This window comes from Panthera onca, chromosome A1 (assembly GCF_046562875.1).
Source record: "Panthera onca isolate mPanOnc1 chromosome A1, mPanOnc1 haplotype 2, whole genome shotgun sequence".
NCBI classification, from domain to species: domain Eukaryota; kingdom Metazoa; phylum Chordata; class Mammalia; order Carnivora; family Felidae; genus Panthera; species Panthera onca.
Window position 1 is genome coordinate 86,361,663 of NC_138339.1, and position 16,593 is coordinate 86,378,255.

At 35.9% G+C, this 16,593-nt stretch overlaps 1 protein-coding gene across 3 annotated transcripts in view; it reads right to left on the reverse strand.

The window, feature by feature from the left end:
- Positions 1 to 16,593, reverse strand: part of ADGRV1 (adhesion G protein-coupled receptor V1) — a 565,435-nt gene that overhangs the window by 432,740 nt on the left and 116,102 nt on the right. For all 3 annotated transcript variants that reach the window (XM_078448177.2, XM_078448183.2, XM_078448190.2), the window contains exons 33-38: positions 15,700 to 16,511; positions 12,782 to 12,991; positions 6,210 to 6,340; positions 4,625 to 4,724; positions 3,793 to 3,972; positions 130 to 293 (exon numbers count right to left, since the gene is read on the reverse strand). In XM_078448177.2, coding sequence (XP_078304303.2) covers positions 130 to 293; positions 3,793 to 3,972; positions 4,625 to 4,724; positions 6,210 to 6,340; positions 12,782 to 12,991; positions 15,700 to 16,511 — 1,597 coding nt within the window. The remainder of the gene's footprint in view (positions 1 to 129; positions 294 to 3,792; positions 3,973 to 4,624; positions 4,725 to 6,209; positions 6,341 to 12,781; positions 12,992 to 15,699; positions 16,512 to 16,593) is intronic.

Consider the following 16,593-nt stretch of genomic DNA (forward strand, 5'->3'; position numbering starts at 1 on the left):
AACCCCAGTGTGGTTGTAAAAAAATCACAAAAGGAAATAATCTGATTTAAAGGCACTAGAATATTCCATCAATTTCTACTTTCTTTGTGGTTATTTGGATTTAATATAACAATAGCAAAATAGTTTTACCTCAAGTATAGTAATGTTGATGGCTGCTGCTGTTTCCCCTTCTTCTAAAATCAGAAAGCCAACCACTGAGATAAAGTCAACATCTGGCTCAGCAAGGTTTCCTTCTGTTTGGTTCTTTAGACTCAACATTCCAGGAACCGTGGTATATGTGACATTAATGGCTCCTAATTGAATTGGATGAGAAGAGATTTTATAATTACTTAAACTTTTAAAATAATATCTTAGTGTTAACTTTTTGACTTTCCTAAAAGCACCTGCAGTACCTTGTATTCTTGGCCCCAATTCCTTACCTTTTCCTATAACCTTGGCCTTGTAATACCTCAGTGATATCCCATTGTGGGTAAGGTATACTGAGCTGCCTTCAGACTTTGAGTTTGGCTGTGACTTGTTTTGGCTGTTAGTACAAGGTAAAAGTGATTATGTGCTAGTTCTGAGCTTAGACCTCAAGGAGACTGGCAAGCTTTTGTTTACTTTCTTGGGCCTCTAATGACCCCAGGAGAAGAATGAGAGACATCTGGAGTAGGGCCACCCAGGCCAAACCCAATCTATGGTAGTGGACCCAGAACAAGCCTATTACTACACACTGCTGACATTTTATGATTGTTACACAGCATTTCTGTGATGATAGATAATTACTTTAATCTTTCAAAAATAAGGAAGTTAGGAGCATCTGGCTGGCTAAATCAGAAAAGCATGTGACTCTATAAAGAACTTATCAAACTCAACACCCAAAAAACAAATAATCCAGTGAAGAAATGGGCAAAAGACAAGAATGGGACACTTCCCTGGATGTAAAGAAGACATCCAGATGGCCAACCGATGCATGAAAAAAATGCTCAATATCACTCATCATGAGGGAAATACAAATGGAAACCACGGAAAAACATTCTGTGCTCATGGACTGGAAGAATAAATATTGTTAAAATGTCAATACTACCCAAAGCTATCTACACATTCAATGCAATCCCAATCAAAATTGCACCAGCATTCTTCTCGAAGCTAGAACAAGCAATACTAAAATTCATATGGAACCACAAAAGACCCCAAATAGCCAAAGTCATACTGAAGAAGAAAACCAAAGCAGGAGGCATCACAATCCCAGACTTTAGCCTCTACTACAAAGCTGTAATCATCAAAACAGCATGGTATTTGCACAAAAATGGACACATAGACCAATGGAATAGGATAGAGATGCAAGAATTGGACCCACAAATGTATGGTCAACTAATCTTGGACAAAGCAGAAACGAATATCCAATGAAAAAAAAGACAGTCTCTTTAACAAATGGTGCTGGGAGAACTGGATAGCAACATGCAGAAGAATGAAACTAGACCACTTTCTTACACCATTCATAAAAATAAACTCAAAATGGATGAAGGACCTGAATGTGAGACAGGAAACTATCAAAACCCTAGAGGAGAAAGCAGGAAAAAACTCTCTGACCTCAGCCACAGCAATTTCTTACTTGACACATCTTCAAAGGCAAGGGAATTAAAAGCAAAAATGAATTATTGGGACCTCATCAAGATGAAAATGTTCTGCACTGTAAAGGAAACAATCAACAAAACTAAAAGGCAACCAACAGAATGGGAATATATTTGCAAATGACATATCGAATCAAGGGTTAATATCCCAAATCTATAAAAAAATTATCAAACTCCACACCAGAAAAACAAAGAATCCAGTGAAGAAATGGGCAGAAGACATGAACAGAAGACACTTATCCAATGAAGACATCCAGATGGCCAACAGACACATGAAAAGATGCTCAATGTCACTCCTCATCAGGGAAATACAAATCAAAACCACACTGAGATACCACCGCACACTGGTCAGAGTAGCCAAAATGAACAAATCAGGAAACTATAGATGCTGGAGAGGATGTGGAGAAACGGGAACCCTCTTGCACTGTTGGTGGGAATGCAAACTGGTACAGCCGCTCTGGAAAACAGTATGGAGGTTCCTCAAAAAAACTAAAAATAGATCTACCCTATGATCCAGCAATAGCACTGCTAGGAATTTACCCAAGGGATACAGGAGTGCTGATGCATAGGGGCACTTGTACCCCAATGTTTACAGCAGCACTCTCAACAATAGCCAAATTATGGAAAGAGCCTAAATGTCCATCAACTGATGAATGGATAAAGAATATGTGGTTTATACATACAATGGAACACTACTTGGCAATGAGAAAGAATGAAATCTGGCCATTTGTAGAAACATGGATAGAACTGGAGAGTGTTATGCTAAGTGAAAAAAGTCAGGCAGAGAAAGACAGATACCGTATGTTTTCACTCCTTGTGGATCCTGAGAAACTCAACAGAAGACCAGGGGGGAGGAGAAGGGGGGGGAAAGTTACAGAGAGAGAAGGAGGCAAACCATAAGAGACTCTTAAATACTGAGAATAAACTGAGGGTTGATGGCGGGGGTGGTTAGGGGAAAGTGAGTGATGGGCATTGAGGAGGGCACCTCTTGGAATGAGCACTGGGTGTTGTATGGAAACCAATTTGACAGTAAATTTCATTTAAAAAATAAATAAAATTTTAAAAAATAAAAATTAAAAAAAAAATGGAAACCATAATGAGATACCACCTCACACCTGTCAGAATGGCTAACATTAACAACATGGCAACAACACACGTTGGCAAGAATGTGGAGAAAGAGGATCTCTTTTGCATTGCTGGTGGGAATGCACACTGGTATAGCCACTCTGGAAAATAGTATGGAGGTTCCTTAAAAAATTAAAAATAGACCTACCCTACAACCCAGCAAATAGCACTACTAGATATTTATCCACAGGATACAGGTGGGCTGTTTCGAAGGGGCACATGCACCCCAATGTTTATAGCAGTGCTATCAACAAACAGCCAAAGTATGAAAAGAGCCCAAATGTCCATCGATGGATAAATGGATAAGGAAGATATATATATATATATATATATATATCACACACACACACATATAGATAGATATACATATATCTATATATACATATATCTATATATCTATATCTATATCTATATCTATATATACACACACAATGGACTATTACTCGGCAGTCAAAAAGAATGAAATCTTGACATTTGCAATTACGTGGCTGGAACTGTAGTGTATTATGCTAAGCGAAATTAGTCAAAGACAAATATATGATGTCATTCACATGAGGAATTTAAGATATAAAACAGATGAACATAAGGGAAGGGAAGCAAAAATAATATAAAAACAGGGAGGGGGACAAAACATAAGAGACTCTTAAATACAAAGAACAAACAGAGGATTGCTAGAGGGGTTGTGGGAGGGGGAATGAGCTAAATGGGTAAGAGGCATTAAGGAATCTACTCCTGAAATCATTGTGGCACTATATGCTAACCAACTTGGAGTAAATTTAAAAATTAATTAATTAATTAATTAATTTTAAAAAAAAAGCATGTGACTTGAGCTCAGGGTTGTAGGTTTGAGCCCCACGGTGAGTGTGGAGATTACTAAATAAATAAATAAATAAACTTCAAAAATAAAAAAGTTATAAAGTCTTGTTCTGAATTAACAAATAGTAAATTGTCTCTCCTGTCTCTGATTTATTTTAGCAATGGCTTTCATCCACACACGTAGAATACTGAAAGAGCACCTGCCTGGAAACCCCATTCACTCTACAGTAACACAAACCTAGAGATCCAAATTCTCTGTTGATGAAAAGCTGAACTGTCATGTTAGCCTCCTGTAGCAAAACAAATCTTGACGAAAGAGCAAAATTTAAAACTCCATGTGGTTCATCACTGGCTTCTACAGTCAGGACAGCTGCATATCCTTGAGCATCCAGCAGAGCAATTCCTGCTGGTGGAACCCCTAAAAACATCAGGGATCACAAGAAATCTAACAGTGATTTGGCATTAACTTCTAAATACTTAAATTATAACCCCACCCTCTGAAACATATTGAAGCGCCCAAAAAGTGTTCTATTTCATTCAACCCGGTAACAGAAATCTTCACGTTGACAAACAGAACCTACATTTTAGTTTTCTTTTCCTAGATAGTAAATCATAAAATATTTTCACTTGACATACTATCATCATTTGCTATAATAATCATCCGAATTACAGAAATTGAGTAGAAATTAAAGGAAGTACCCAGATAATATACTCAAAATGATTAGATTGGAGCTATCTATATAACTGGCCCAAATCCAAATTGGTCTCCTAATATAAATTAATTACAGAAAAATTATTCTTTGGAAATGTATTTTATTCCAGAAGAAAATATTTAGCAAAACTTCTAGAGGTTATCTCCTGAATCCACAAAGAGAAGAATTCCATTTTGAGCTGATTGTTTTAGATCTAACATTTTTATGAGACCGACAATATTTAAAGACATACTTTCAAAAAATAAAGTAATATTTCTTAATTAGTATGCATCTAGTTGTTAAATATAGACATAGCAAGTATTATTTTCTAAAAAGAACAATCTGCTAGAAAAAATTTTAAATTGAATTTTGAATTACCTTGTGTCCTGACATCGTAGAGAAGGACTTGGTATACTTCTTTCTCTTCAGGAATGTTGTCATCAAACAAATGCACAAATATCGTTTTATTCAATGACCCCTATGACAAACAGAAAGAAGTTCATCCTTCCATTGCCACTGAACACAAAATATCTCTTGCTTTTATTGGCTTTATAAATTATGCATCTAAATAAATTTTCATTTAAACAAGCAGCCTGTGGATTAAAAAATAAATAAAAACCATTGACTCATGGGGAAACCAGGCTGAAAGTAGACAGCAGCTAATTACAGAGGATCCTGAATGCTGAGCTACTGAATGTAGATCTTATCGAATATGCAATGTAGCTCTACTAAAAATGTAAGACAAAGCAAAACGTTGGGGAGATTTGTATGGCAGTGGTGAATAGGAAAAAGGGGAACGATGAAAAAGGCCGTGTTGCAGGAAAAGTAGGCACGAGAAGGCCAATGCAGTACTCGAGGCAGAAAGTTATGGAACGTGGCTTAATATCAAGGGAGTGGAAATGAGGAAGAAAAAGAATGAAACGGACTATCAAACAAGAATTCATACTGAGTACAGAAAAGAGATGAAGATGGGAGAGTTATAATTAAATGGTGCTGATTTTCTATCCAAGAAATGCTCTTATAAAGTTATTTCCCACCAATCACCTTCTTTCAATCTATCAGAAAGAGCTTCTAAATGGAACCTCAAAAATTCAGTGTGAACAAGACATAAAAAGATACTTAAGAGCTAAATTTGTTACTGTCTTGCATTTAAAGTTCCAAGACAGTGAGGAGTAACAGAAAAGGACAAGCACTGTCCATCCTGTTCAGAATGACACGGTGGACACCAGAAGTGGGAGGGCAGGAGAACAGCAAGAGAGCTTGGCTCAAATACAAAGTTGATATCTACGATTTCCTTCAAGTAAGTCTGCCAAAGACACAGGAAAAACAAACTCACTTTCTAAAATATATTTATTTATTTATTTTGAGAGAGAGAGAGAGAGAGCGCGCACACGCATATGCAGTGGAGGCGCAGAGAGAGAGAGAGTGAATCCCAAGCAGCGGTCAGCGTAGAGCCCAATGCAGGGCTCAATCTCATGAATCGTGAGATGAACTGAGCCAAAATCAGGAGACGGAGCCTTAACTGACAGCCATCAAGGCACCCTGCCCCGGGCACTTTTTAAGTCTTAGATATTCTTCGAGTAATGTTCTTCCTCTAGGTTTCAGAGAGAACTCTCACATCAATCTCTGTTAATCCTTGTTTTACATAATCAGAGTTTTCCCATTTTCTTCAAAATATAGTAAAACCTTGGATTGTGAGTAACTTGTTTTGCAAGTGTTCCACAAGTAAACATTTCTAATAAATTTTAACTTGATAAACGAGCAATGTCTTGCAAAACGAATAGTACATGACACTGAATGTCACATGATCATAAGTGAGCCAATGGTTCTTGAAATTCACTTTGATATATGAGTGCTTTGGATTATAAGCATGTTTCCAGGACGAATTATGCTCGCAAACCAAGGTTTTACTTACATTGTTTTCTCTACATAGCTGTGTTAAATCTTTTCTTTGTAGTAATACCTCAGGAAAGAAGAGTTGTCCGGTAGAGTTACCAAAATTGAGTTCTAGATTTTCCCCAATAATTTTCCAGTTAACAGAAACATTTCCTCGACCAGGGGGTGTTCTTACCACATGGAATTGCAAAATTTCTCCTGCAAATGAAATGTAAAGATTGATAAATGTTTAACAGAAAATAAATAGCACTTCAACCCAACAAAACCCCAATTCCAAACATGCAACTATTACAGCACCTTTTCTACGAACATTAAAAGGCTGTCCTGTTTTGAATTTTCCAGAAGCTTTACACATGCTTATTGTTTAACATAGGGATCCCACTTTTAAATACTTTCACTTAGTAGAACTTCAGGAAGTTCAATATGTAGAAGTTACCAAAAGCACATGCTAAAATGGGAAACACAAACTTTCATACACTCCAAAACATGCACCAGAACATAAATGTTCTGTAAATTAAAGGGGAAAAAAGTCCTTATGGTCAAAACTAGTAATAACACAAGTAAATTCTTCCTTTACTTCTCAAAAGGACACAAATTCCTTACACTGATATGCAATGTGATTTTACACAATGCATGCATAAAAATGCTTGCAAATACCTGAAAATCACATTTCTTCAAATTGTAACTTACATATACCATCAATGATTTTGTTTTATAAAAAGAAATACAAAGGAAAGGTGTCAAATTTGTACATCAGCCTCTGTAACTTCACCAAAGTTACGGTCTTCCTTCCTGGATGATTGAGGTATTTTAGATACTTTCCATTCTTGGCTTTTATCCTTACATAATACTTTGTAAAATTGAAGAAAATCATGACAATCATTTCTTTTCAACTACTCAAAGAGGAAAGTAAGTTCCTAGGAAGTATTGCTGATGGCCACATTGCTTGTTGAGAACATATGCTCAATTCAAAAGTCACAGATGATGATGAACACAAAGTTAATGAACTATATCACTAAAAAAATAATTTTTAATGAAAAGATAAATGGAATGGTGTTCCAAAGACTTTAAAAGAACACGAGTTATTTATATTTGTGGCATAGACTTATAGTTGAAATCCATGCATATTCACTCCAAGTATCACTTTTACTTAGTTATCCAATAAGCAAACACTTCTAACACTCTTTAAACAAGGAGAGGAGAAATAAGACAAAATATGTTTACATTTTCTAATATTTTTCTAATAGTTTTTAAATTACTACAATGTTTTTTATTTCTGAAGGTATTTTCTGAGAGAAATGTTTCTTAAAATATCATGGATTAATTAACTTAAAGTTTATCTTAATTCCAGTTACTAAAAAACAAAATAAAAATTTCATGCTAAAGTTAAGCACTCATAACTAATTTTAGGGCAATTAATTTTCTCGGGAGAGTGGAAAACATAAGGCAAAAGTATCAGATTTCTAAATAAGATTTCCCAGATACTTTAATGTATACATTTTTAAGTGTTTTAATACAAGAAAAAATTAATCACCATTACATTAGTAGACTATGTCTGAGAACAAATATTTTTTTTTGAACCATATAGGGACTGCTAGTTAGGAATCAATTTATCTCAAGGTTAGTGAAAGAAAGCCTGTAGAATGAGCCATAACTGCCAAGATATCATTCAAAATTTATATACTTGTAGAATTCATATGAACAAAAGACAGGCACCACTATGAAATCCTAGAGTTCCTCTATTGTATACCTTCTAGAATTTCTCATAGGGCAGCTCTGTATTCAATGAAGGGTTTATTAACTGAGAGACATAAAGAGAGCCTTGGAGTAATTAAGCAGTTTCACCTACAGTGTGGTCTGGTGACACAAATAAAAAGGTTTATAGTCATGGTTTTTTAAATTTTTTTAAGTCCCAAAACTTACTAATAGTGAAAGAAGAATATTACAGAAGTTTGATCAAGTGCTAAAAATGCATTATGAACACAAGTGGCAAGAAAACAAAATGTAGGTCAATATAGATCCACGTTTAAGGGGAACCTATAATCATAATAATAAAATATATGACTACAAGATTGTACACGGAGATCTGTGGGAAAATATACCATTAAAAAGTGAAAATAAAAATGAAATGCTAAGGAGAGAAAAAAAGTAAAGTCCTCCTACAAACTTAATGCGCATAAAATGCTCAAAGTCTAAAAACACCCATTTGATACCACCTTTAAAAATTTAACAAGTTACCATGCAAGTAACTTGCAAGACAATACTGCAAGAAACACAGCTTGAAGCAGGATACACACACAAACACACACATATAAATAAATGGTAAAGAAAGTATTCCTTAAATACAATCATGTAAGCCCACTGTAAATCATGTGAAAAAGCATAAAGAGGGTGAAAATTTTCCTAACAAATAATCAAAATGACAGTAGTGATATTGCCTCTTTAGGAAAGACTCCCAGGAACCAGGTCCATTTAATATGCTTCCTGGGAAAAATTATCAGAGTTACCCTCTACCTGGATGAGGAGTCAAGAAACAGTCACAGGAAAAGGAAGACTTAGAAACAGGTGCTTAGTCTTTTAAGAATAAAAGGCAAGGACAAAAGGAATGCCCTACAGAGGGCAAGTTATAATTGTCATATAAATATTTTGCTAGGTGCTATGCTACAGTGCCTTCTAGTTTTTGCCCAGAATGAAAGCCTAAGCAATGCCCTTACCTACAGGAGAGTCTGACGACATTCGCAGAAGATCATTTTGATATAAAATGCAGAGTCCACCAAAAGTTGGTGATACCATAGAACTCTAAAACAGAAGATCTATCATATAGCATCTAGGCCTAGCCTAATGCAGATTAAGAAATATAAATGTAAAATGTATTTTAACAACTTTAAGTGTTTTGTTTCGTCTACCTGTTCCCAAAACAAACCAGGAGTCTTTCTAAAAGATAAACATCAACTATACCGTGTCCAATACTAATGGAAATTAAAACAAAGGAAATGTATTTTAACAGATACATGTACACATGCTATATATATATACATATATATATATATATGTATATATATATCACATGCTATATATATATATATATATATATATATATATATATAGACCATCCAAATTAACTGCCCTCTACCATAAACAGAAAATGATTTAAACTAATTATAGGAACATGAATCATGTGCAACACAAACTGTCAATATGAACAATTGAGAAAAACGTTGAGTGTGTCTACTCTACAGCAGCTCTGTATGTTTAAAAATTGCATTTCTTGTTCAAATCTCTCCCTAAAAAAGATTCAAACTGTCTCTGAAAAAAGGCACATTTTTAAATCCATTGAATATGGCATGATGATTATGATGCTGCTGAGTTGATGACCAAGTGACACATCTACCATGGATTTATAACTGGCACACATAGTTTTCAACCACAGTAAAAATCTATTGCCCCCTATTTTTAAATTTGTCCATTCCATTTGAAAGAAAGTAATATTTACCATAGGGCATCTGTCCAATTGCTTTACAACAAAAAGAAGAAATAGAATTCTACAGAATTTAGTACACTGTTGAGCACGGAGGCAATTCCTCTCCACGAACTAAAAAGGTATTCCAGAGCCAGAAGTTCAGGATAGTCCACATTTTAAACCTAAACATATAAATGAAACTCCAACACTAGGCCAAAAGCAGGGTTAACACTAGTTAAGTCCACATGGCATGATTTTTTTTTTTACCCTGTTTAAATTTTTTTTAATGTCTATTCATTTTGAGAGAGAAACAGAGCCTAAGTGGGGGGAAGGGCAGAGAGTGAGAGGGAGACACAGAATCTGAAGCAGGCTCCAGGCTCTGAGTTGTCAGCACAGAGCCCGACACAGGGCTCGAACCAACAAAGTGCAAGATCATAACCTGAGCCGAAGTCAGATGTTTAACCAACTGAGTCACCCAGGTGCCTCTTACTGTTTGTGTAGCAGTTATCTTGAAGAATCACCATGAAATTCTCATTAATTCACTTTGGTAAACATATATGGTTGATACACATTTCTCTGTGCAAGCTTATGGTAACATACACACAAAATTCTAAATTCTTGAGGCTCAATATAATGTTTTTGAAAAAAGAAAATAGGGGTACCTATGTGGCTCAGTCAGTTAAGCGTCCGACCTCGGCTCAGGTCAGGATCTCACAGTTTGTGAGTTCGAGCCCCGCATCGGGCTCTGTGCTGACAGCTCAGAGCCTGGAGCCTGCTTCGGATTCTGTGTCTCCATCTCTCTCTGCCCCTCCCTTACTCATGCTCTGTCTCTCTCTCTCTCTCTCTCTCTCTCTCAAAAATAAATAAACATTTAAAAAAAAGGGGAAAAGAGAATTAATTTAGACTCTTGAAAAAACTTATGAATAAAGGTTTAGGAAAGCATGTAAAGGAATCGAATTCACCTCAAATTTTATTTAGAAAATAAGAAAAATCTAGGGAGCCCTCATGCAAGCAGTAAAAGTAAGTCAGTGTTTTATTTCCAGTACCAAACTCATGCCTTCAGAGAAATATGATAACGCACATTTTTGACCAATAACACAAGTGGCCTACTGATTTTAATTACTAGTTCTTTTTTCTCTTTGCAAAAAAACCCCCATAAATACATACAAGTTACAAGCCCACAGACAATGCTTTTGGTTATTAACAAAATGAAAATGTTTTAAAAGTTTCTAGAAGGGCTTATTTCAACTTCTAAACTTATCTTGCCACAAAGCAAGCACTTTGTGGATGGGCACTGATGTGAGGACCCTACGTGGAGGAGCACTGCCTGAAGACTTCCACGTTCTTAGATATTTGCTTCCCATCCCAAGTTGTCCTTTAAAATCCTCTACATTTACTACCGTTTCCTCCAGCCCATTTGGGAATCTAATCTCACTTGCTCCCCATGTTACTTTCTTCTTCTGATAATGAATGAAAACACACTCTTCTCTCAGTCTCTTCCCACCTCAGGGAGAGCCTTCTCGCTCTCCCAAAAGGTCTTTTTTCTTTCCCAGCATTTCAGCCTGGGTGTTCCACGTGGCTCCATCTTTAACACCTTGCTTTTCTTCCTCTATCCACAAAGATCTTATTAATTTTCCTCACTTCAACTATTATCTCTAAAAATCCAATTTCCACCTATAAGCTGAGATAGTCAGGGTCTCTGATCAATTTGCTTCTCTCACATGGACATTGCTACTCAAAGTCATTATTCTTTCAACTCAAATCATGTGAAATATTTACCAAAAGTTCCTACAACTCAAGTTATGCAGCAGATTAAATTCAAGTAAAACATGTTTTCTTCTCACAGATTTCCCTATACAGTAGTAATGGACTTTGAGTTCACACAATATTGTGTTTAAGCTCCACTATGAATAATTGTGTGCTACTTAATTTATCAGAAATTCAGTCTCCTTGTGAGAATATTAGGTGTATACTATTATACCCACTTTATAGGACTAGTGTTCAAATGAAGTATAATAACGGATGTTAAATGTCTGGCACACAGAAGAGACTCACTAAATGTTATTGCTGCTGTCATTATTATTAAGATTAACTTCTACAATGACTTTTATATTACAAATATTTTTTTGAGAGTTGATGATCTGTCTTTAGACTGCACTTACAGCAACCTGTTAGTCATTTTTATTATCGCTATGACATGAGATTCTAAACCACAATAAAAGGGAAGAGTGTTGAAAAACAGCTCAGACACTTGTACTGGGAAGTTAAATAAACTCCCATGTTTAGAGTAAGGTAAAAGGTAATGCACACTAAAACATATGTAGTTTCCAGCACAGCAATTAACTAGCTGTATGACCTTGTCAAGTCACCTAATCTGTGTCTTAGTTTCCTCATCTGTAAAACACAAGTCCAAATACATGAGCTATATCCTTGTCATTTCTTATCTTTCTGAGGTACAGTTATTTATTCTTCTAAATACAAACTATAGTGAAGCAAGTTATAAATACCAGTTTTATCTCAAACAGGCTTATTCAAAGACAAAAGACATTGCTAAAATGTTTTAAGTAAAAATTAGCTCATATATGCAAAACCCTACATATGATGTAAAATATTAAGTGAGGATTCAAGAAAATCTTTATTTTTAAAGAAAAAATGGACACATTCTAATTTTTTTCTAGTTTGGCACTTCATTCATAAAATACATCAACACAATATAAAATCCACACTGAAATATTCTCCAACTGCAAACTACTATTTGTTTTGAACAAGGAGCCAGTGTTTCACAGTTTAATATCAACAACTATCACTAGGTACATAGACACTTGCTAGGAACTATGATAAGCACTTTACATTCATTAACTCATGTAATCCTAAAAAAACTATGACGTAAGTAGTATTTCTTGTCATTTAACATACGAGAAAGCTGAGCACCCCAAGTCTGACTAACTCCCTTAAAATCACACCAGTGGGAGGAAGCAAGCTGGAATCTTCAAGGCTCCTAAGTATTTGCACAGTTCACTATAGAGCCCTCTCCCAGCTAAGTTCCATGCACACTATATACACAGCTCTACAAAATAACGAAAGGATAAAAAAGAAACACCGGAAACTTTAAAAGAATAAACAAAAAATGACTTCCATGGAAAAGAGAATGAATGTGCTGAACAAAAAAAGGAACCCACCTTCATGGCCTATGACAGATCTCGAAGTTGTCTGAAAGCTAACAATTCCCGCCACGTTGTCATTGGCCAAAATATTCACTCTAACAGTGCTGGAGCTGGGCAAAATTCTACTTCCCCCTTCAGTGTACACCAAACTAACTATGATGCTTTCATCATCCTCTGGCTCAGAATCATCCAAAATGGCTAAGACGGCCGTCTTTTTGGTTTCACCTATTAAAAAAAAATTAGTACAATAAAAACCGAAGTAACAAAATCACCAACATACAGAATTCACGAAAGTCCCAAATTACTTCCATTTTAAAAAGGTAAGGGGCACCTGGGTGGCTCAGTCGGTTAAGCGTCCAACTGCTGATTTAGGCTCAGGTCATGATCTCACCATTCATGAGACGGAGCCCTGTCTTGGGCTCTGCAATGGCAACGCGGAGGCTGCATGGGATTCTCTCTCTCCCCCTCTCTCTCTGACCCTCCCTGCTCAAGTTCTTTCACTCTCAAACAAACATTTTTAAAAAGTTAAGTAAAAGCATGTAAGTGAATATCATGAACAGTATTAGTGCCACTATAAGCAAAAGTTGTATGTTAATCTGTATATCCTTTCACATATAAAACCCTGTAAAATTTTATTAACATGGACAGATTGCAGAGAAGGACATTTTGAATTATGGAAAAAATTTTTAAAGGGTAGAATTATTTCAAAGAATCACAGTTTTATTCCTGGTCTTTGCCTAGAACAATGACCTAGCCAGGGAAAGGTTTTCTAAAGCATGTTCTTTCAGAAACACCTCTCTCTCTAGGTGAGTGGAGTCTCATTCTCATTCTGGCATTGCTGTGAATAATTTTCTTTAGGTAATCGAGCCAATACCTCCCTAAAAGACTAGGAACACTTAGGAAATAGCAGTCAAAGAGTGGCAAACAGAAAAGGGATGGCAAATTCTGAGTGAAAAGAACCAGCCTGAATGAGATGAGTCTTTGGATGACTACATGACAGCATCAAATATCAGTTTCCAAGAGGTGGGGAAATGAAGGAAAAAGGCAAAAGAGGAATTCAGAGGGCTGTGTAACAATGACAAGGCTCAAGCAATCTATTTTCCCATTTGCACTAGGATCCCACTAGTGTGCATGAAGCAACACTAAACACCTCTAAACATGACATGGCTTCTGCAGATCAGCCTATTTTCCTCCACCTAATTCTTTACCACTTTCTGGAAAGAGGATGAAAGGGTGAGATGAGAAAAGGCAGGAAAAAGGAGAAAGGGGATACGAATGCATGTTCTCTCATGACCCTGTTGCATTTCATCAATTCACAGTATCATGACTGCCTCAAGAGACTACAGATTATCTAAGAATCTGGGTTAGATATTAAATATAGTCCATTTTGTGTGATGCTAAAATTATAATTCAAGGTAATACTAACCTAAAAAGTATATTACTTTTTAAATTTTGGTGGGGGGAGAATGAGTGGAGGATGGGCAGAGTGAGAGGGAGAGAGAGAATCTTAAGCAGGTTCCTCATCCAGTGCAGAGGTGAATGTGGGGCTCGATCTCACAACCAAGAGATCATGACAACAAAATCAAGAGTCAGACGCTTAATCCACTTAGCCATCCAGGCGCCCCAATGCTATTACTTTATATAACTTTCTCTGTAGTTATTAAAGCTGCTGGAAAATCTAACTTTAAATTTTCATCTCCAGTCATCCTCATTATGTTTTCATTATTTCCTTTGAAATAAGGAGAAATGTTACCAATTACCAACCTGCGGTCCCCACTCCACCAAGCATATCATATTCCATTATTCCCAAAATCATTTACTAGGAAATAACCATTATAGAAATGTGATGTACTATTTTTAAATTTTACTTTTAAATTTTAATAATTTACTTTTAAAATTTATTTTTAAAATTTACTTTTAAAATTTATTTTTAAAATTAAAACATAATGCTTATTAGATATGTCAAAAAGTATGCTACATATGCATCATGATCATGACCTCCAATTACTGTTTCTAAAAACAGTATATGCAAAAAAGTTAAACAACAAAAGATGTAATCAATTGCTCTAATACATGGAATTGTGAATAGTATTTATTTCCTTCTTTTTTTTGTATATTGTGAGGCTTTTTTAAGTGTCCATTTTTTCATTCAGGCAAACTCTATGCTAAAAACTATATGGAATCTATAATTGCCCAAATCAGGATTTAAACAATGATCTTAATAAAGATATCTTTCTCCCACCCAAAGATAATTATTTTAACATCTAAACATTCCAAATCTAAATATCATGATTCAACTAGACTTGAAAAAGAAAACCCATGAATCCAACCCTAATTCTAATGTGTTGGCCAAGTTACCTATAATTATATTGTTCATGAAAATTTACAACAGTTATCCCATCCAAGCCTAAGAACATTATTATAAGTTGTTCTATCACTAGGCTTAATTTAATATGAATGAAGTCATCAAAGTTCATACTGTTTATACTTACAAATTATTTTCATTGAAAATTCTCATGGGTAAGAAGTATTGATAGATAGGAAAATGAGTATTAACTGAGAAGCTTTTTAATATGTACTAGAAAAATCAGGATAAATCTTCATGCCTAAATAGTATGAAATTTGGTAATTTCCCTTACAAAATTAGAACTTGCCTTAGAGTTGCCTGTTTCCTTAAAGGTACTGCTGTAACTATAAAGGAATAAGATACACACATTCCCTGAAAATCTTTTTTGAATAAACTAAAAGAGATACAAGTCACTCTACATATGCCATGTCAACTACTAACAAGCTAACTTCTTTTTTAAACCATACTGCACTTTCATATATTAGCCACAATCTACACAGTAAGAATTCTTATGAACATTACCATAAAAATTGACTAGAATGACTTTACCAGGGGAAACCAAACCTCATTTAGAACCATCACTTACCTTCAGCAAAAGTCAGAATATCTCCAGCACCTACAAAATCTGAACCTTCAGTAGCAGTTCCACCAACAACACGCCATTCGACTGTCACCTGACCTAAGCTGCCCCCCGTCCTGAGGATCATCAGCTCCACTGTGGTTTGGGGCTGTTCCTGAACTTCGACATATAAGCCATCTTCTGAGGTATTGGGACTAATACTGTAGATCACAAACACTCCAAAGGCATCACCATTTAATGCTATGACAACTGTAGAAGTATTTGGCTGTCCTATGGTTGGTTGGTTTTCAAAACTGGCTGTGATGTTCATGAGGTGAACTTCAAGGAGAGAAATTAGAAAACTCTCATCCATCTCTGGGAAATCATCAGGAAGAATAGAAACTGTGAGATTTGCAAATTCATCACCTTCCAGCATTATGGCCCATTGCCTTGTCACAGGCTCATAGTCACTCCCAGCCACAGCCTGACCACTAAACAGAGATGCTACCCTTGTCATGTTTTTCCTGTAGGTCCAGGAGTCTGAGATGTTAACCAATGGACTGATCCATGATGTCATCCAAAAACAGTGGGGGCCCTCAGAAGCACTGAAAAATGAAAATGCCAAGCATGCATGTTCTTTGAGACACAAAGTGGCACAGGTATACTGGGGTTCCTCCATTGCAGAGACATTCACCCAAGTTCTCCACAGTGGGTCAGGCACCCCTTGAATTGGCGATTCATAGTAGGACAGTAAATCTTGACCTTCCTCCACCGCAAGAGCCACTACATCAATATCAGAAGTACTGTAGAACAACAACAGCCGACCAAAGTGCCCTCCGCTAAAACATGGAGTGACAATTAAAAGACAGGTTAAGCACTCAAAGCAATCTGTGGATTAATTAGAAAAGGAAAATACTGACT